The sequence below is a fragment of the Oryctolagus cuniculus genome, chromosome 3 (genome assembly GCF_051225735.1).
Source record: "Oryctolagus cuniculus isolate XC-2025 breed Fujian yellow rabbit chromosome 3, ASM5122573v1, whole genome shotgun sequence".
NCBI classification, from domain to species: Eukaryota; Metazoa; Chordata; class Mammalia; order Lagomorpha; family Leporidae; genus Oryctolagus; species Oryctolagus cuniculus.
Window position 1 is genome coordinate 164,697,676 of NC_142869.1, and position 20,157 is coordinate 164,717,832.

At 48.2% G+C, this 20,157-nt stretch overlaps 1 protein-coding gene and 1 pseudogene across 1 annotated transcript; one reads left to right on the top strand and one right to left on the bottom strand.

The window, feature by feature from the left end:
• Positions 1-874: 874 nt before the first annotated feature.
• Positions 875-3,115, bottom strand: LOC100355447 (heterogeneous nuclear ribonucleoprotein H2-like; annotated as a pseudogene).
• A 6,884-nt stretch (positions 3,116-9,999) lies between these two features.
• On the top strand, positions 10,000-19,740 carry GARIN1A (golgi associated RAB2 interactor 1A). The gene is made up of 5 exons (XM_051849770.3): positions 10,000-10,152; positions 13,885-14,069; positions 15,161-15,410; positions 18,501-18,619; positions 19,452-19,740. The coding sequence occupies exons 1-5, from the start codon at positions 10,000-10,002 to the stop codon at positions 19,648-19,650; spliced, it is 906 nt and encodes a 301-aa protein (XP_051705730.2). The 3' UTR covers positions 19,651-19,740.
• The last annotated feature ends 417 nt before the right edge of the window (positions 19,741-20,157 follow it).

Sequence of the window (20,157 nt, forward strand, 5' to 3'; positions counted from 1 at the left end):
GAACTTGAGCCATCTTCCACTGCTTTCCCAGGGCACAGCAGAGAGCTGGATTGGAAAAGGAGCAGCTGGGACTCGAACCAGTGCCCATGTGGGATGTCATCGCTGCAGGCAACCCCTAAACTGCCATGCCATAGCACCAGCCCCCTAAAATATCAACTTTTTCCTTTGCTCATTGCTATATCCTAAGTACCCAGGTTAGTTAGCGCCTAACGTATAATAAGTACCCAATAAACATTTGTTGAATGACTGAATCTCACATCAGCAAGAAAAAGGTGTGATGTACTGTGCAGTAAATGCTGTTGGAAGGTTGAGAACCATCTGGGGAGATGCAGACACACCGGTTCTAGACTTCACGTCACACACCAGGAAAAGTTCCAGATGGATTGAAGACTTCAATAGAAAGGTAATAACCATAACATTAGTTCTGGAAAATAAGTATTGTATACTTGGAATGTATTGTATACCTTGGAATGGGGAAGTTTTTCAAAATACAATACAAAAGGGGCCAGCATTGTGGCGTAGCAGGTAAAGCCACCGCCTGCAATGCCGGCATCCCATATGGGCGTGGGTTTGAATCTTGGCTGCTCCACTTCCAATCCAGCTCTCTGCTATGGCCTGGGAAAGCAGTAGAAGATGGCCCAAGGCCTGGGCCCCTGCACCTACGTGGGAGACCTGGAAGAAGCTCCTGGCTTCGGATCGGCACAGCTCCAGCCGTTGCGGCCAATTGGGGATTGAACCAGCGGATGGAAGACCTCTCTCTCTCCCTCTCTGCCTCTTGTTCTCTGTGTAACTTTGACTTTCAAATAAATAGATTTTTTTTTATTTTTCCAGTTTTTAAAAGGAAGATTTATTTAACAAGTTTCACTTAGTATAATACATCTACATGGAAATCACAATACAAGGAAAGATTTAAACCAAAGCCTCAGAATTTCATACAAACAACACGACCAAACTCCTAAAGTATTGGTATTACATCTCAAAATTGTCCCAGATCTTAAAAAAAAAAAGTGTACACTCACGTGCCTTACAGGATATTGAACCAAAAAGCTAGAATTAACAAACGTGCCAAATGTTTTCACTTTGAATCATAGATATAGCTCCTATATTTGAGTTTTACAGAAAGGCATGTTTCTCAACATGCACCTGAAGTTTTCAATGTATTGTGGTATAAGAGCAACATTTAACATAAGCGAAACTGCTTTAACCTAAATATGCTTCCTGCTTTAGGTGCACTCCTACAACATGGCTAACTTGAGGAAAGCTGAAAATTGTTTTACCAGTTATGGTCAATACTGAACTTTGTTATTACATCCTAGCTGAATGTTTCAGTGTTTAAAATGACTGAGAATAAAGTTTTAAAACAATCTTGACTTCCACTTTACAGTAAGCAGGAATCACAAGCCTGTAATGCAAAACTGTTAAGCTTAATCTTTTGTTTTCTTAAAAAAGGAGAAAGATAAAAAGAAAGAAAGAAAGAGAGGAAGCTGACCAAGAGCGGTCAGAATCAATTGTAGTTCCCACTTGCCAATCATACTGGATACACTAAACACCCCTCCCACTCTATTCCACTCCCATAAACGCACAGCTTTTATTTCTGTATAGTAGCTGCTACATGCCTCTTCTCTACCTACGCGAGGTTTGACTGGTAGTCACTGGAGTTTTCCTGCAGAACCTGGTCATATCCACTCATACTGCTCTGACCACCATAACCACCCCCATACCCGCCACTCAGCTGCTGGCTAGCAGGACCCCCGTAACTGGACTGATTGGATAAGCCCGTTCCTCCCATCATTTGGCTGCTGTAAGCACCACCTCTTGCCCCTGCTGTAGAATTCAGAAAGAGTTCTACATAGCTGTGATCATAAGCTCCTCCACTTGTTCCTGCGGTAGAATTCAAGGAGAGCTCCAGGTATCTGTGTTGCATGTTAGCTTTATCTTTTGCCATAGCTGTTACTGCATCTTCATGAGCAGCAAATTCTACATCGGCCTCACAATAACCCTGCCATCCGGTCCAATTTCAATATGGACTCTCATGGGATTAAGAGGCGAGAAAAAATTATAAATATCATGCTCAGTGTCTCTGTAAGGTAACCCCCTCATGTGTACACAGTGCCCTGCAGTGCTCTGGAAACTGGACCCACCGTCTCCGTATCTATGATCAGACATTCCTGAGAAACAATAATTGAGGTCTCTTCCAAATCTATCAGATCCAAAGCCGTACCCATCATTATAACCACCATAGTCATCAAAGCCTCCATAGCCTCCACCATAGGCACCCCGCCTCTTCCTTTCAAAGCCAGCTCCTCTGCGAATGCTATTATACCCCCTGCCAGCCCCTGGCCTGTCATAAGGACCTGGCCGCTGCATAGCCATGAGCTTCCGAGGGGGATCATAGTGGGTTCGGACTTCAGCTCGGCTACTCTTGAAGATTTCAATGTACCTGTGTCCTATTCCTTCCTTGTGTTTCTTTAAGGCCTTTTCAGCTGTCTCCCACGAGGCAAACTGCACGAATGCCTCCCCTGTGCTCCGCCCCTGAAAGTCCACCGGCAGTGTCATCCCATTTGGCACAATTTCCAACCCTGAAAAGAACTGCACCATCTCTTCCTTGCTACAGCCAAATGGGAGTCCTCTAAGCCGGACGAAGCCATCGTTGGCAGTATCAGGACTATTCGGACCTGTATGCTTCAACACCCAATCCATTTCAACACTGTTGGACTTGAATACTTCAACAAAACTGTGTCCCATGGTTTCTCTGTCCTTCTTCAAAGCCAGTTGCACTTCTTCAGATTCAAGTTCAACAAATGCTTCTCCACTTGGTCTGCCTTCTCTGGTGTAGATGAAACAAATACCTGATGTGCCATTCTGGATTTTGCAATCAGAGAAGAAGCACATAACTTCATCAGCTGAGCAGGACCAGGGTGGGCCCTGACCTTCACCCTTCCCTGCCTTCCGTGCTCAGCATCATGGTGACTGTTGGGCTCTTGGTGGCAAGCTTGGCTCAATGTAGTTTCAGTGTAACTCTAATGATACCGGGTAATTTTCCTTCTTCTTCCCTCAAACGGCTATAGCGAGACGATAGACGACAACCAGAACTACTTCTGCTCACGTAAGCGAGTGATCCAAATAAATAGATCTTTAAAAAAAAATACAGTGAAAAAATCCAGAAACCATAAACGAAAAGACCAATGTATTTAATGACCAAAGCAAAATACTCACGGTAAAAAGCACTGCTAACAAATTCAAAGTCAAATGATAGACTAGGGGAAAAAATTAAATCTTATACCACAAACAACAGACTAATCTTACCAATATAAAAAGAATCCCTATAATAGATAAAAGACCAAAAAACTGATGGAAATGTTATGGACTGAACATTCCCAGAGGAAGAAATAATAACCAGTGAAAGATGCTCATTAAAATTACATTGAAATATCATTATTTTAGCCTTTCCTCCTGGCTAAGCATTCAAAAGTTTGATGCTCTATGAAAAGCACAAACTTTCAGACACTTTGGTAGAAATGTAAATTAGCATGTCTGTTATTAAAGGCCCCATGGCAGTATGTATCAGCATATACTTTGACCCCATAATTATATTTTAAAAAAAGATTTGTTTATTTACTTGAAAGGCAGAGTAACAGACAGAGAAAGACAGACAGTGAGGGATCTTCCAGCTGTTGGAAGAGTCATGGCCGGGCCAGGCTGAAGCCAGGATCCCAGAATTCCATTTGGGTCTCTCACGTAGGTGACAGTGGCACAAGTGCTTGGGCTGCCTTCCCGGATGCATTAGCAGGGAGCTGGACTGGAAGCAGAGTGGCCTGAACCTGAGCTAGCACGCCAACATGGAGTGCAGGGTCACAAGTTATGGCTGAAACCTCTGTGCCCCAGCCCTGGGCCTCACAATTCTGCTTCTAAGAATTGATTATTACCAACAAGGATTAGCTAAGTCATACTGCAGAAATAAGCAATCTTAAAATATCAGAGGCTTAAAATTACAAAGGCAATTTTTATAAAAAGACATTGATTTACTTGAAAGAGTTATAGAAAGAGAAGGAGAGACAGAGAAAGATCTGTCTGCTCAGTCACTCCCCAAGTGGTCGCAACAGCCAGGGCTGAGCCAGGCCGAAGCCAGGAGCTCCATCTGGTCTCCCATGTGGGTAGCAGGGGCCCAAGTATATCCAAGAAACTGGATCAGAAGTGGAGCAGCTGAGACGTGAACCAGTGCCCATATGGGATATTGGAGTCACAGGTGATGGCTTTACCCCGTAAGCCACAATACCAGCCTCTACAAAGGCTTTTTAAGAATTTCTTGAGTGGGGCTGGCGCTGTGGCGTAGCAGGTAAAAGCCACTGCCTGAAAGTGCCGGCATCCTATATGGGCGCCAGTTCGAATCCCGGCTGCTCCACTTCCGATCCAGCTCTCTGCTATGGTCTGGGAAAGGTCCAAGCACTTGGGCCCCTCCATCTGCATGGGAGCCCCAGAGGAAGCTCCTGGCTCCTAGCTTCGAATCGGCACAGCTCCGGCTGTTGCTGCCAATTGGGGAGTGAACCAGCAGATAGAAGACCTTTCTCTCTCTCTCTCTCTCTCTCTGCCTCTCCTTCTCTTTGTAACTCTGACTTTCAAATAAATAAATAAATAAATATTTAAAAAATATATCTGAGTGTGTTGTGTCCAATGTGGGTTGACTACAGGCTAGTATATAAAAAAGGAAAAAGAACCTCATGTATTATGTGAAGAGTATCTAACAAATATTAAAAGAGCAAAGTTCAGAAAAATTATAGTATGCTAAAAATTTATGTTAAAAAGATCAGAAAAAGTTAAATGGCCTATACTGGCAAAAATATATATGAGGGTACTTCAAAACACTCATGGGAAATGGAGTTATTACTTTTTAGTATCAGTTATTTAATTATATTCTTCCTACAAAATTTAGAACACAGTTTGTGGGGCCAGCATTGTGCTGTTGCAGGTTAAGCCGCTGCCTGCTGTGCCTCCCACGTGGGAGACCTGAAAGAAGCTGCTGGCTCCTGGCTGCAGCCTGGCCCAGCTCTGGTGGCTGTGGGCCATGTGGGGCGGGAACCAGCGGAGGGAAGGGCTCTCCATCTCTCCCTCTGTCTCTGTACCTCTGCCTTTCAAATCAATACATCTTAGAAGAACCACACATTTATGGGGATGAATTCCACTCCTTTGAGCCAAACCGGATCTCAGGTAACCCTGGAGCTGAGGAACAGCTTTGATTTTTGGTAAAATCTGTGCGTCCACAGCTTTCTGATCAACCCTGTGCTGCCCTGTGATTTCGTATTTCTCCTCCTCTGTGTTGTAGAGCCCCTTGTCAGGGCTTCTGCAGCAGCTGCGTCTGGAAATAAGGAGCGGTGAGAGGTTTGGGGATTTGCACACTGCTTCCCGTGGAGGTGGCCATGACTGGTTTCCAGTGTGTTGCACACAGAAGAACCTGATCGAGGGGCAGAGGTCCAGTCACAGGTAGCAGTCCACGGCTACAGGAAGACCACCCCTGCCCCCGTAGCGCCCACTGAGGATGAGCAGAATTGTCCGCGGGAGATGCCGGCCCACGGTTTCCCCACGTGCTGTTGACGGAGAGCTTTGTGCCGTGGACCAATAGCTTTCGAGACACGTCTTTAGTGGGATAATATGCAGGCATTTTGCCAAGCTTGGCCACCCTGGTGCCCGCATTCTTGTCACCACCCACTGGTTTTGTGACAGTAGCAAGAAGCTTCTCCTTCTTTTCACTGCTGGATTAGGAGCTGTGGCCTTCCTCCTGTCCATGGCCTTCCTGGAGCACACAGCGGATTGTGAGCAGGGCTTCTCCTCGGGCTTTGTAACCTTGCCGCTGGCATGGTTAGCGTTCTTGGCTGGAGATTTCTTCTCAGTGTCTGGCTTTGGAGTGGAGGTTTTACACCCTCCATCTTTCTTGCAAGAAGGTTAAGAGCAGAAAATGGAATAAAAGGACAAGTTTATTGTAGTGCCAAATGCTCAGGATGCCTTCATCCCATATTGGAGTGCCTGGGTTGAGTCCTGCCTCTGCTTTCTATCCAGCTTCCTGCTAATGTGCCTGAGAGGCAGCAAATGACGGCTCAAGTACTTGGGTCCCTGCCACCCATGTGGCATGACCTGGTTGGAGTTTCTGGCTCCTGGCTTTGCCCTAAGCCAGGCCTGGCTGTTGCAGGCATCTGGAAAGTGAACCAGTGGGTAGAAGATCTCTTTTCCTCTCTGTCTGTGGTTCTCTCTGTCACTTTTCCTTTCAAGACAAAGTAAATGAACAATATTTTAAACAAAATATAATGTTTATTTTGATGCAAAAAGTTGAATTGCATTCTTTTTTTATAATGTGCATTTTCATGAACTTTTTGAAGACTTTGTATGCATGGATTTCAATTTTTTTGTACCAAAATAAACTTATCTTTCAATTCCACAAAATTTTGAAATACTCTTACATAAATAATTTCTAAAATAGCAACAGTGGCTTCATTTGTGGGGAGGGGTGGAAACTAAGCCAATGACTGAAGGATAGGAAGGAGACAACTCCTTGTCTCCCTTAGGACACTTTTTAATGTTTGTAGCTTGTGAATGTACCACTTGTTCAAAATTTTATTTAAAAATACCTGAAATCAGGCTGGTGCCGCAGCTCACTAGACTAAACCTGGGTGGGACCAGCACCCCAGGTTCTAGTCCCGGTTGCTCCTCTTCCAGTCCAGCTCTCTGCTGTGGCCTGGGAAAGCAGTAGAAGATGGCCCAAGTGCTTGGGCCCTGCACCCGCATGGGAGACCAGGAGAAAGCACCTGACTCCTGGCTTCGGATTGGCGCAGTGTGCCGTCCGCAACGCGCTGGCTGTAGCGGCCACTTGGGGGTGAACCGACAGGAAAAGCAAGACCTTTCTCTCTCTCTCTCTCTCTCTCTCTCACTGTCTAACTCTGCCTGTCAAAAAAAAAAAAAAAAAAAAAAAACTGAAATCAATCTTAAGGAGAATGGACATCTTAAGACTGTATCTCCCAGTCCATGAACATAGTTTATTTCTTCATTGTGAAGGAATTTTGTGCCATATTCATGAGTAATGCTGATCTGTGGTCTATGCTTTCTTTTTTTACCTTGTCTTTTTCTGGTTTTGATAATGCTTGAGTCATAAAATAAGTTGGGAATTGTTTCCTATTCCATCTCCTGAGTTTGTATAAGATTGATCTTAAATTTTTTAAGATTGCTTATTACTTTAATGCTTCACAGACTTCTCCAGTAAAACCATATGGGCCTGAAGTTTCACTTATGAGGAGCTCTTTAATGAAAAATTCATTTTTTTGGTATGAATATACATGTGTATTCAATTTTGCCCAAATAAGTTTAAGTCAGTTTTAATCATTTCCATTTGATGGCATTTGCATAGAAGATCTAAGCTGTCAACTTTATTGGCATAATGTTGCTAAACTTATTTCCTTATTATATTTTTTTAAAAAGATTTATTTATTTATTTATTTGAAAGGCAGAGTTACAGAGAGAGGGAGGGAAAGACAGAGTGAGAGAGAGATCTTCCATCTGCTGTCTCACCCCCCAGATGGCTGCAAAGGCCAAGCCAAAGCCAGAAGCCAGGAGCTGCATCCAGGTCTCTCACATGGGTGCAGGGGCCCAAACACTGAGCTGTCTTCCACTGCTTTTCTGAGGTGCATTGGCAGGGACCTGGATCAGAAATAGAGCATACAAGACAGGTATTGGTGCCCAGAAGGGATGCCAGTGCTGCAGGCGATAGCTTTACCTGCTACATCACAGCACCAGCCTCCCTTATTATACTTTTAAAATCCATAAAATCTATACTAATGTCTCCTCTTTCTTCTGAATTGGCAAATTCTGTTTTCTCTCTTTTTTTTCTAGATTATTCTAGCTATAAGTTGCTCAATTTTTATCAATTTTATTGTTTTTTAAAGAATTATTTTATTTATTTGAAAGATAGAATTATAGAGAGGTAGAGCCAGAGAGAGAGAATCTTCCATTCCATTATTTCACTCCCCAAATGACCGCAACGGCCAGAGCTGTGCTGGTCCAAAGCCAGGAGCCGGAGCCAGGGCTTCTCCCAGATCTCCCACATGGCTGCAGGGGCCCAAGGACTTGAACCATCTTCCACTGCTTTCCTAGGTGCGTTAGCAGGAAGCTGGATCAGAAGTGGAACAGTCAGGACTTGAACCCAAGTTCATATGGGATGCTGGCGTTGCAGACAGCCCCTTAACCTGCTGCATCACAACACCAGCCCGTCATTGATTTTTCTAAGAAGATTTATTTTATTTGAAAGGCAGAGTTAGAGAGGGAGAGTGGAGAAAGAGAGGAAGAGATATCTCCCGTCTGCTGCTTCACTCCCCAGATGGCCACAATAGCCAGGGGTGGGCCAGGTCAAAAACAGGAGCTAGAAACTCCATCAGGGTCTTTAGTTGCAGATCATAATTTTTGATCTGTTGTGTTTTCTTTTTATTAGATTCAAAGTGTCTATAATTGCCCTGGTGAGCTCTTAGATGATGGGTAATTTATAAGTCGCTGTTTGGGATGCCCACATCCCATATCTAGCTTGAGTCCAGCTCCTCTGCTTCTGCTCTGGCTTCCTGGGAGGCAGTAGATAACTCACTTAGTTGGTCTCCTGTCACCCTTAGAGGAGGCTTAGATTGGGTTTCTGGCTTCTGGCTTGAGTCTGGCCCAGTGCTGGCTGTAACAGGCATTTGGGGAGTGACCCAGCAGGTGAAAGGTCATGCTCTCTCTCTCTCTCTCTGACTCTATGTGTGTCTCTGCCTCTCAAATAAAATGAAAATAAGTAATGAAAAAATCTAAAAATGTAGAGAGCAGTAAAATAATTGATAAATAATAAATTTTGGCCATTTATTACCTTTGTTTTGGATGTTACTTAATTGTAGGTTTTTATGATTCAACTTTTAATAATGGCTGTGTCTAACAATTGACTTGTAGAAGTCCTGCAAATTTAACCACATTCTCATGACCTGTTTGGAGCCAGCTCTGGCAGAACCCTGTGCCACCGCTTCCTCCTATGCCCACGGTTTCTGGATCAATCAGCCACGTTGTCTAATAGCATTCTTTTTTTTTTTTTTAAGATTTATTCATTTATTTGAAAAACAGAGTTAGAGAGAGAGAGAGAGAGAGAGAGAGAGATCTTCCATCTGCTGCTTCACTCCCCAAATGGCTGCAAGGGCCGGAGCCAGGCCGCTGTGAAGCCAGGAGCCAGGAGCTTCCTCTGGGTCTTCCACGTGAGTGCAGGGGCCTGAGGACTTAGGCCATCCTCCACTGCTTTCCCAGGCCATTAGCAGGGAGCTGGATCACAAGTGGAGCTGCTGGGATTCTAACTGGCGCACACATAGGATGCCAGCGCCATGGGTGGCAGCTTTACCCACTACACAACAGCACCGGCCCCCAGCCTTCTGTTTTAAAGAAGATTCTCGCTCAATCCCAAGATGTGAGGTAGGGAAGGTGGGCCCCTTTTCCCCATGCTGAGACCCCTGGGGCAGGTGGGGCTGGCGTTCGTGAACAGTCCCTGCCCACAGAGAAAGGTTTCATGAACGTCTTAGCTGGCAAAGGAGAGTGAGGGCCATTGGTGGTGCTCCCACAGCCTTCCTGGCTGCTCTGGTCAGCTCGCCGCCGTCTTGGCATAGCTTTGAGAGGGTCATTTTTCTGCAGTTTGGGGTAAGATTGAGTGTGTGAAAAACAGGGTAGGCTACATACACTGGTTTATAGCAGTGGAAGGAGGGAGAAAAAAGCCCTGGACAGCCCCTGTCCCTCCTCTCCTCTTCTTTTTCCCTTTCCTGTGGCTGCTGTCACATTCCTTGATGTCATTCTTGCCATTGTGAGCCGGCAGGCCCTCCCAGCCCTGCTGGACAGCCTAAGCAAGGAGGGCACGTGGAGCTGTGCAGCTGGGGGGAGCTGTGGTCACACCAACACCTGGGGTTGGGCTGGGTCTGTGTGGAGCCCCAGAGATGTCCCCCAGCCCATTCCTCCCAAGAACCAATGAGGAAAACTAAGGGCCTTTCACCCGTAGTCAGGGAACCAGGCCCTGGGGTGAAGCTTGGGGTGGAAGATGGCCTTCTCTGTCAACTGATTCATTCTCCAGAATTCAACTTGTTCTCTGGCTCAGCGGTGTTCGAAAGCAACTTTATCCAGGTACCCTTGGGCAGCAGGGGCAGCTGTGTTGCCCTCTCCAAATCCTGTTCTAGGGGTTGGCGAGAAAATGCCGTGGGTTTTGAAAGCCCTGGGGAGGAGAAAGAACCCTCCACAGCTAGAGAAAGCCCAAGGGCCCTGATCCCAGCTGTGCCCGCAATGTGAAGGAATTCTCTGCTGGCATATGCCTTAAGGAAACAGAGTCACATCTTCCAAATGTAGAAATCTGAGTTCAGTCGTTGGGCAGGCCCCAGACACTGGTCCAAACTGGATGTTACAGGGAATGACGCCTGCAGTTAGAAACCCCACTGAGAATCCAGCCTCTCCCTGAGGTGGTCTAGAAACAGCATGGTTTGAATGCAAGACCACTACATAGATTGGTCTCCCTCACACTCTGTCATTCCCCAGAAGGGTGGCACAATGACCAATCCAGTGGAAGTGAGCATGGTGGCCCAGGATGGCATGGCGCACCTGCAGGAGTCAGTGGTCGCTGGAACAGGTGCCAGGTCTCACCCAGGTGCTGCCCGTCTCCCTCCAGGGGTCTAGCCTAGCCTGTGCACCTGTGCAGCTTCACAGGTGTGCCGTAACTGGTGAATCAGCCACTAAACACTCACCGTGAGCAGTGGGGGAGGTGCAAAGAAAGTCCAGATACTGTCCCCGATCCTGAAGCTTATGGGCTTGATTCACCCCTTATAAAATGGTAACCATGCAGGCTCTTGTCAGAGGGTGGGTGAGCCAATCCCCACGGCATGGGAACAGAGCGTGGGGCTGGGGCATTCGGAGCAGTCTCTCTGGACTTGGGCAGCGGAAGAAGGCTTTCCAGTCTTGAGCTGTTGTTGGGGTCGCTGGGACTTCCGTTAGCGGGAGAGCAGGGGGATGGGAGATTCCAGGGAGAGGATCTTCAAGGTACCTGGATAAAGGCGGGGGGGTGGGGGTGGGAGGCACAGAAAGGATCTGTAGGAGGAGAATCCGCTTGGGTGGAGTGGAGAGGTAAGAGTTGTAGGAGGAAATGGGTGGGGCAGTTAGAGATGGGTCTTGAGCCTAAGCTGCAGATTCTTCACCAAGCAATGAACCACTCCTGCTGAAGTCCCCCAGATTTGGGAGAGCTATGTCCTTGGCTCCGGGTGTTCCATTTGGCCCTGTGCTGCCCCAGGGGTTGTCTAGTTGGGCCATCAGTAGGCAAACCTGAGGGAACAGCTCATTCTAACGCATAGCAGCCATAGCACAGGTAATTGGACTCAGAACCCAAGTCCTAGTCGATTCTCTATGGGTGTGATGTTTTGCTAGCAGATTTGTTCTGTTAATGTATTTCCTTTAAAACTATTTAGATTCTCTAAATGGACACCAAGTGACCCGGCAGCAGGAAACTCACAATGTGCCAGGGCAAGGCTGACCCACAACAGAGTTCAAAGCTTACTTAAAATGATTCCACTCACATGGCCAGTTATAAAGATCATACAGTCTAGTTATAGTATGTGTAGTCATATAGTATACAGGTATATAGTATATGTACAGTTATGGCTATGATATAGCTATGATTATGGTATAGTTATAGTTATGGTATAGTTTTATTATAGTTACAGTATGTTATAGTTATGATATAGCTATGGTATATAATGTTATATTTATGGTGTGTTTATAGATGGTATGGTTATCTTTATACCATAGTTATAGTGTAGTTATAGTTATGGTATAGTTTTAATGTTATAGTTATGTCATAGTTACGGTATGATTATAGTTATAGTGTAGTTATCATTATGTTGTATAGTCATGGTGTAGTTGTAGTTATGGTATAGTTATAGTATATAGTTATAGTAGTTATGATGTAGTTATAGTTATGGTATGGTTATAGCTATGGTGTAGTTATCATTATGTCATAGTTAGAGTTAGTCACAGTCATGGTATAGCTGTAGTTATGGTAGAGTTAGAGTTAGTCACAGTCATGGTGTAGCTGTAGTTATGGTAGAGTTAGAGTTAGTCACAGTCATGGTGTAGCTGTAGTTACAGTATAGTCAGAGTTAGTCACAGTCATGGTGTAGCTGTAGTTATGTTATAGATAGATTTAGTCACAGTCATGGTGTAGCTGTAGTTACAGCATAGTTAGAGTTAGTCACAGTCGTGGTGTAGCTGTAGTTACAGCACAGAGTTAGTCACAGTCATGGTGTCGTAGTTACGGTGTAGTGTGCTGCTGGTTCTCTTCCATCTCCTCCATGTCTCCATCACTGTCGTCACTCAAAGCAGCGTCACCTCTAAATGGTGCACACTGACTCTCAGTGTGTACAGTCTCTATGATTTGTAGGGGTATGAATTTCATTTTATAACACGGGCTCCAAGAAATGTCACTTTTTTCCAAAATCAAAATCCACTTTTCTTGAAATGCTGTCTGGTCAGGTGGGTGGGCAGTGAAATTTTAGTTATTCCTGAGCTTCCTCCTTGTCCCCAGTTCTACAAGGCACTGTGCAAGGGTTCTCAGGTGGTCCTGCAAAGTCTAGACCATCGCAAAAAGGCCCACTGGCCTCGGGCACTGGCCTCTCTCCACGTGTTCCTCCCTCTGCCCCCGTGGCTCCTTCGAGGCCGCAGCACTGCTGTTTTGCCATCAGCCCTGGAACGTGAGATGAGCTTGTCTCAGCTGAAACACTGTGCCTAGTGCCAGGCATCCAGTGCCCCTGTCCTGCCACAGCCCCGGTGTGCTTGGCGAGAGCAGGTGCTTCTGTATTCAACAACCAGCAGCCAGTTGGGCCCCCTGCCCCCTGGGGGGAGCTGCCCAAGCTTCTCCAGGCGTGGGCTGTGTGGGTCTACCCCATACAGCAACTCCTCCTTTACTCCCTGCCTATGCCTTCTGGGACTGTGGTGGTACCATCTCCTTTCCAGGCCGTTAGAAACTAGCACTGACTTCGCCTACTTGAGGGGAATCAAAATTTCAAGGCCACTCAGCTTTTTCTTACTGGTGCATCTATGCACAGCCAAGTACTGCAGAGAACCCAAGGAAGTGCCACACAGGCTTCCTGTTGCAGTGAGCTTGGGGAGGCAGAGAGAGAGAGAGAGAGAGAGAGAGGTCTTTCATCTGCTGATTCACTCCCCAAATGGCTGCAACAGCCAGAGCTGCGCTGATCCAAAGCAAGGAGCCTGGAGCTTCTTCCAGGATCCCACATGGGTGCAGGGGCCCAAGCACTTGGGCCATCTTCCACTGCTTTCCCAGGCCACAGCAGAGAGCTGGATCAGAAGTGGAGCAGCGGGGACTCGAACTGGCACCCATATGGGATGCTGGCACTGCAGGCGGTGGCTTTATCCACTATGCCACAATGCCAGGCTCCTGAGCTTTTTTTTTCCTCAAGATTTATTTATTTATTTGAAAGAGTTACACAGAGAGAGGAGAGGCAGAGAGAGAGATAGACAGAGAGGTCTTCCATCCGATGGTTCACTCCCCAACTGGCCGCAACGGCCGGAGCTGTGCCAATCTGAAGCCAGGAGCCAGGAGCTTCTTCTGGGTCTCCCACATGGGTGCAGGGGCCCAAGAACTTTGGACATCTTCCTCTGCTTTCCCAGGCCAGAGCAGAGAGCTGGATAGGAAGTGGGGCAGCCGGGACTCAAACCGGCACTCCTATGGGATGCTGGCACTGCAGGCGGCGGCTTTACCTGCTATGCCACAGCACCGCTCCCTGAGCTGTCTTAATGACTACACTGAGTGCTGGCACACTTCTCCTTTCTGATTGTGTCCCTGGGACTGATTCCCAGGTCACTAAGTCCGGGACCAGGGTGGATATCTGCGGAAGACCTGCTGCCATGATCCTGGGGGTGACCTCTTCAGTGCCCTCCTTGCCACTCCCTAATGTCCTCCTGATGGCCAATGTCACCTGGCCACACGGTCACTGTTCCACCTGTAACAAGCCTGGAGCTGTCCCAGTCATCACCCTCAACAGGTAAAAACAAGCTCGAGGAAGGGGCCAGGGGGTGGGAACATAGATCAGCCTATGCCGTGTTTGGCAGCTGGATTGTAGAGCAAACGAAAGAGCAGTGTTCTTCAGTGTATAAGCCGTGTAGGGCTCATTCATCCACTCCTTTAACAAATATTTATTTGGCATCTCTACATACCTAGTGCTGGGGATAAAGCACTACAGAGTTCCTGTCCTGAGCCTCATCTGGGGGCTCTTGGCTTCCTCTTGTTTACTTTTATTTGGTTAGTATACAGCAGGGACTCTGCAAAGCAAAGTTAGGGTGTGAAAGGCAGTTAGGACTAGGAAGTGTCGAGAGTGGAAAAAAAAAAAAAACTGGCTGCACAGGAGACGTCCATCCTTCTCCTTCTCCTTACCATTTCAACACCACTAATGAACATATCGGGAGAGGAGCCCTGCGCAGGGGCCAGGAACCCCTCCTTCCAGGGTCTGCTGAGTAAGATCTAAGCCTGGGCAGCTCATTCAGCTTCTCTGAGCCTTGTTTCCCAAACCTGCAAAGTGTAATGCATGGTCCTCATTTTTCCCCCTTAAAGGGCTATTGTGAGAACTAGAAGGAATAGTATACATCAATGCCAGCTGTGTGGTTTTTTTCCTCTGAGAGCCAGGGAGACAGGAAGACAACTAGACAGAGATGGAGAAAGAGAGAGAGAGATCCCATTTGCTTACTCCCCAAATGCCTGCCATGGCTGGGACTGGGACAAGGGCTCAGTCCAGGGCCCCCACATAGGCAGCAGGAATGTAATTACTTGAGTCACCACCTCTGCCTCCACATTAGCAGGAAGCTGGAGTCGGGAGCCAGAGCCAGGGATCGAACCCCGGTACTTCCATGTGGGACAAAGGCATCTTAATCATTGTCTTCCCTACTCGGCCAAACCGCGGCCCCAGCTGCTGCTAGTGATGTGGGCAGATCCTTTAACAGCTACAGCCCTGGGACTCAGAGAGCCGCCCGTCTTGGCCCTACCCTGCTCCCTGCCCCCTGCCCCGGGCATCCCCCAGGCACAGGCAGGAGGCCCCTCGAGGTCGACACCACCAACGGGGTCACTTCCGGTCACGCCCAGGATCCTCCCCCTGAAGTACGTGGAGCTGCGGATCTGCGACCGGCTCCAGCGCATCCTGAGGGTCAGGACAGTCACCGAGAAGATCTACTACCTGAGGCTCCATGAGAAACACCCGGAGGCCGTGTTCCAGTTCTGGATCCGCCTGGTGAAAATCCTGCAGCACGGTCTGTCCATCACCACCAAAGACCCAAGAATCCAGTTCACCCACTGCCTCGTGCCCAAGAGGCCCAGCAGCTCCCCGGAAGCAACAGTAAGTGGGGCCCTCCCGCCGCGAGCCGCAGAGGCCGAAACACACACACCTGTGTGTGCAGACACCAGTGCACGTATGTACACACGTGTGCACACGCTCTGGACCTGGGAGTCAGCCAGCCGCAGAGTGAAATATTGTTTAAGGGGCCAGCGATGTAGCATAGCGGGTAAAACTGCCACCTGCGATCTTGGTGTCCCATATGGGTGTTGGTTCATGTCCCGGCTGTTCCACTTCCGATCCAACTCCCTGCTAGTGGTCTGGGAAAAGCAGCAAAAGATGGCCCAAGTGTTTGGGCCCCTGCACCTGCGTGGGAGACCCAGATGAAGCTCCTGGCTTCAGCCTTACCCAGCACTGGCTCTTGTGGCCACCTGGGGAGTGAACCAACTAGTGAAAGATCTCTCTCTGTCTCCCCCCGCTCCCCTGTAACAATGACTTTCAAAATAAATAAATCTTTAAAAAAAAAAGCCAAAATATTGTTTAAAAAATTGTGTCTATACTGAAAAAAGTATTTTCATTGTCAGTATTCCCTAAGCAATAGCATGTCCGTTGTGTTAAGACTACTGCGCCATCTAGAGGCGGTTTAGAGCATACAGGAGGATGTGGGTGGGTGTGATGCAAACACAGAGCCCTTTGACATCAGGGACTCCAGCACCTGCAGATTTCGGTTTCCAAGTGGAGGTCCTGGTACCAATTCCCCCAGAAATAGAAGAGAGAATGTGTGTATTACTAAATGTTTCTATCTTTACTTTGGATTGTATCTTACACACTGTCCTGTCTTAAAATCTCTTTATAAATGTTATTTTGATCATGTCATACTGTTCAGTCGTATGAATTAAAACTTACTTAACCATTCCCTAGTGTTAGGCATGTAGGGTGATTTAAAATTTTTCAGTATGATAAATCATGCAAACACAACATAGGTTTTTAGTTTCCATTTTTTTAAGGGTTTATTTATTGATTTGAAAAGCAGAGTTACAGAGAGAGGGGAGGAGAGACGGAGAGCAAGAGAATCTTCCATCCACTGGTTCATTCCCCAGATAGCCACGATGGCTGGGGCTGGGGTGGGCTGAGGCCAGGAGCCTGAAACTCACTTGGGTTCAGGGCCTCAAGCACTTGGGCATCTTCCACTGCTTTCCCAGGCTGTCAGCAGGGAGCTGGGTCTGCAGTAGACAGCTGGGACTCAAACCGGCACTCATATGGGACGATGGCACCGTAGGTGGTCGCATGACTTAACCTGCTGTGCCACAACACAGGCTCCAGCATAGGTTCGTAGAAGTGAAATTCAAAGAGCACGAACATTTGTAAGGCTGTTGATGCATATTTATGAGGTTATCTATGAAGGTCATATCAGATTATACTCTCACTCTTGAGAATGCCTATCACCGTGTCTTTTTTTTTTTTTTTAAGATTTATTTATTTATTTGAGCAGCAGACTGACAGGGAGAAAGGGAGAGATAGAGAGAGCAATATCTGCTGATTCACTCCCCAGATGCCTGTGACAGCTAGGGGTGGGCCAGGCTGAAGCCAGAATCTAGGAACTCCGTTCAGGTCTCCCACGTGGGTGGCCGAGGACACCATCACTGGGTCCCAGGCCCATCAGCAGGGAGCTGGATGGAGAGTGTCAAGTAACCATGCACTTTGATCTGGGAGGCGGGGCGTTCCAAGGGGTGGCTTAACCTACTGCACCCCTGCCACTAAACCTTTACCATAGTTTTCTAATATAATGGTGAAAAAAGTAGCATCTGTTTAGTTTCCAATTAGTTCGAAGATTACTTATACGTGAGAGTACTTAATAATGTAATTAACGTAAAAAATAATTGAAAGATAAATTTATTGGGGAACAAAAAAACCCTGAAATTCATGCAGTTTTTTCACATACATATTTTCTGTGAAGTTTTGGAAGACCTCTCATCTTATAAATATTCTTTTGGCACCATCTTCTGTAATCTTTGACTTTTTTTCTATGGGCAGTCTTGTGCTTTTCGAAATCAATTTGTAAAATAAAAGTGTTTATGCATCAAGATCGGAAACCCTTTAATCACAAGTTTGTTTTTAAGATTTATTTGTTTATTTGAGAGGCAGAGTTATAGACAGAGGGAGAGACAGAGGTCCTCCATCTGCTGGTTCACTCCCCAGATGGCCACAACAGCCGGAACTGTGCTGATCCGAAGCCAGGAGCCAGGATCTTCTTCTGGGTCTCCTGTGTGGGTGCAGGGGCCCAAGCACCTGGGCCATCTTCCACTGCTTTCCCAGACCAGAGCAGAGAGCTGGATCGGAAATGGAGCAGCAGGGACACTAATTGGCGCCAATGTGGGATGCCGGTGCCGCAGGCAGAGGCTTAGCCTACTATACCACAGCGCTGGCCCAATCACAAGTTTTTGCAACTATTTTCTCAGGGATTTTCTCTTTCCCTTTGTTTTGTTTGGGCTTTCTTGACGCACGTAAGCCTTTTCCAGGGCCTGCTTATGTAGAAGCATAGGAAGGGAAGCTAGATGGCCCCGATTGCCCCAAACCTCCAGCTTCCAGAATCGGACTGCTTCCCTCCTCTCGTTTAAGGTGTGTGCTTCGGGTGCACTCTCGTTGACTGGCGAAGCCTGCTCTCTCGAAGCCCTGCTGCTCTGGTTCTTCATGGTCACTTGTACACCCAGCTGGGGATGGGCTCCTGAAGCCAGGAGCTCGGAACCCAATCTGGGTCTCCCATGTGCACGGCCGGGACCCAAGTACTTGAGCCGTCCTCTGCTGCCTCCCAGAGTCTGCGTTAGCAGGAAGTGGAATCCGGAGCAGGACCCCCCTGCCCCCCTGCCAGGCACTCAGCTGGGGGATGCAGATGTCCCAAGCAGCAGCGCATCCCGCTGCCCCACACCCCCTGCCCCTGGTCCTTGCATTCCCTTCTACTCACAGCCTCAGCCCATGCCCGAGAGGGTGTGACCCTGCTGGGGCTCCCACGCTGGGTCTGATGAGTCTGGGGGCTTCATGCTCAGCAAATGGGTTCCCAGGGCTGGGCGGCGAGACTCAAGTGCAGCCCCGCAAGGAGACCCGGAGCTCTGAGCCGGCAGCACTGGCCATCTCACTGTGCGTCTCTCTCCACAGCCCGAGAGCAGCTTCCCGTCATCCTCCCAGCCCAGCGAGACCCTCATGCTGCTGGCGGCCGAGCAGACCAGCGGCAGCTTCTCAGAACTCTCCGGAAGGGCCCAGTTCACAGCCGACAGGTTGGTCCCCCCCACCCCGCCCCCGCCCGCATGGGCAGCTCCGGCATGCTTACCCCCAGCAGAGTCCCCCCCCCCCCCCCCCCCCGGGGTCAGGGACACTGGCTCCCAGCAGCCCTTCCATCTGAATATTCGTGCAGTGGCCATTGGAGGGTGAACCAACGGCAAAAGGAAGACCTTTCTCTCTGTCTCTCTCTCTCTCACTATCCACTCTGCCTGTCAAAAAAAAAAAAAAAAAAAAAACTCTGCAGTTAGTTCCACTTGAAAGAATACAGCTTACTGCACTCACCTCTGAGTAGTTCCAGAGCGAGCACTTTTTATTCTCCTTCCAGTGCTTTTTAGAATTGCTGGTTTATTCTTTTAAAACCAATGCATATTTCACCCCTACTCAGAATTTTTAAAACGTTTTGGGCTACACATGTGTTTTTGTAGACACTAGGTGGCTTTTTTTTTTTTTTTAAGCTTTATTACTGTAGAGAACTGATTAAAATTTCCTTCGGGCCTAGGCTCAGGGGGCCCTGCGGGATATGGTGGCCACCGGGTGGCTCCCAGAAGATCAGATTTTGCCTCTGTGTAGGGACGCATCATGTTCTGCACCTGAAGCAGGGTTGGGGGCCAGAACAAGGGTCTGAGCCTCCACAGCCGGGCAGGCCTTGGCTCCAGCCCCCCACCCCCACAGCCATCCGGGCTCCCGGACATCTTAAAGATACCACGCATGTCGTCACCCATGCTAGAAACGACAATGATTAGAGAGTGGTTTTTAAGTTACATTCTAAGAATGTTTTCTTTTTCTCCCGTTGCTTTCCATGACCCTGAAATTCCTGGGCTCCGACAGGAGCATCACTCCCACCATCGACATAGCCGATTCCAACAGCTGCGACTCCGTGCCCTCGCTGGTGGCATCGCAGGTCCACCTGAACATCCCCATGAGGGCCGCCCTGAGCCACAGCCTCTGGGAACAAGAGGACCCGGATGAGCACCGCATGCAGGCTCCAGTAGCCAGTTCCCTAGGACAGAACTTTCTGGGACCCTGACACTTTGCCCCCGCGGGGCGGCGGTCTTCCCTGGCTCTTGATGGTGTTTATAACAGGTGCTTCCATACGTCCACCAATAAACCTCCAAGGGAGTCCTGGTTGTCCTGGGTTGTGCTGTAGGGAGGCTGCAGGCTGGGGAGGGACTCGCCAGAAGAGGAGCTCAGTTCTCCAAACAGTGAGTTGGGGGGGAAGCTGCTCTCTGCTCCACTGAACCCCCAAAGCAGCCAAGCAAAGCCAGGAAAGCCAGTCCCAGGAAAAGAGACCGGACCTCCTCTTCCCAAGGGTGCAGGAACAGAGGCAGGGCTGCTACGAGCCATAGGTGAGAGCGAGCCTGGAAGGGCTGGCAACCAGCTGGGAGATGTCTTGGTGCTGCTGCATTTGTCTCCAATGAGAAATTGGGTCCTCATGTCCCCCACTCGCTGTGTTGGTGTAAGCATTTGAAGGCTCGCCCCAGGCCGGGCACACGCTGGTTGCCAATGAAGGTGTGGCTCCTGTGAGCGAGACAAG

What these genes read in the sequence shown, in the direction of transcription:
- GARIN1A (XM_051849770.3), top strand. Translation starts at nt 10,000, where the DNA reads ATGAGGAAAACTAAGGGCCTTTCACCCGTAGTCAGGGAACCAGGCCCT. An exon ending in TCGAAAGCAACTTTATCCAG is followed by an intron (nt 10,153 to 13,884) that starts GTACCCTTGGGC and finishes ACTGATTCCCAG; the next exon opens with GTCACTAAGTCCGGGACCAG. An exon ending in CCAGTCATCACCCTCAACAG is followed by an intron (nt 14,070 to 15,160) that starts GTAAAAACAAGC and finishes GGTCACGCCCAG; the next exon opens with GATCCTCCCCCTGAAGTACG.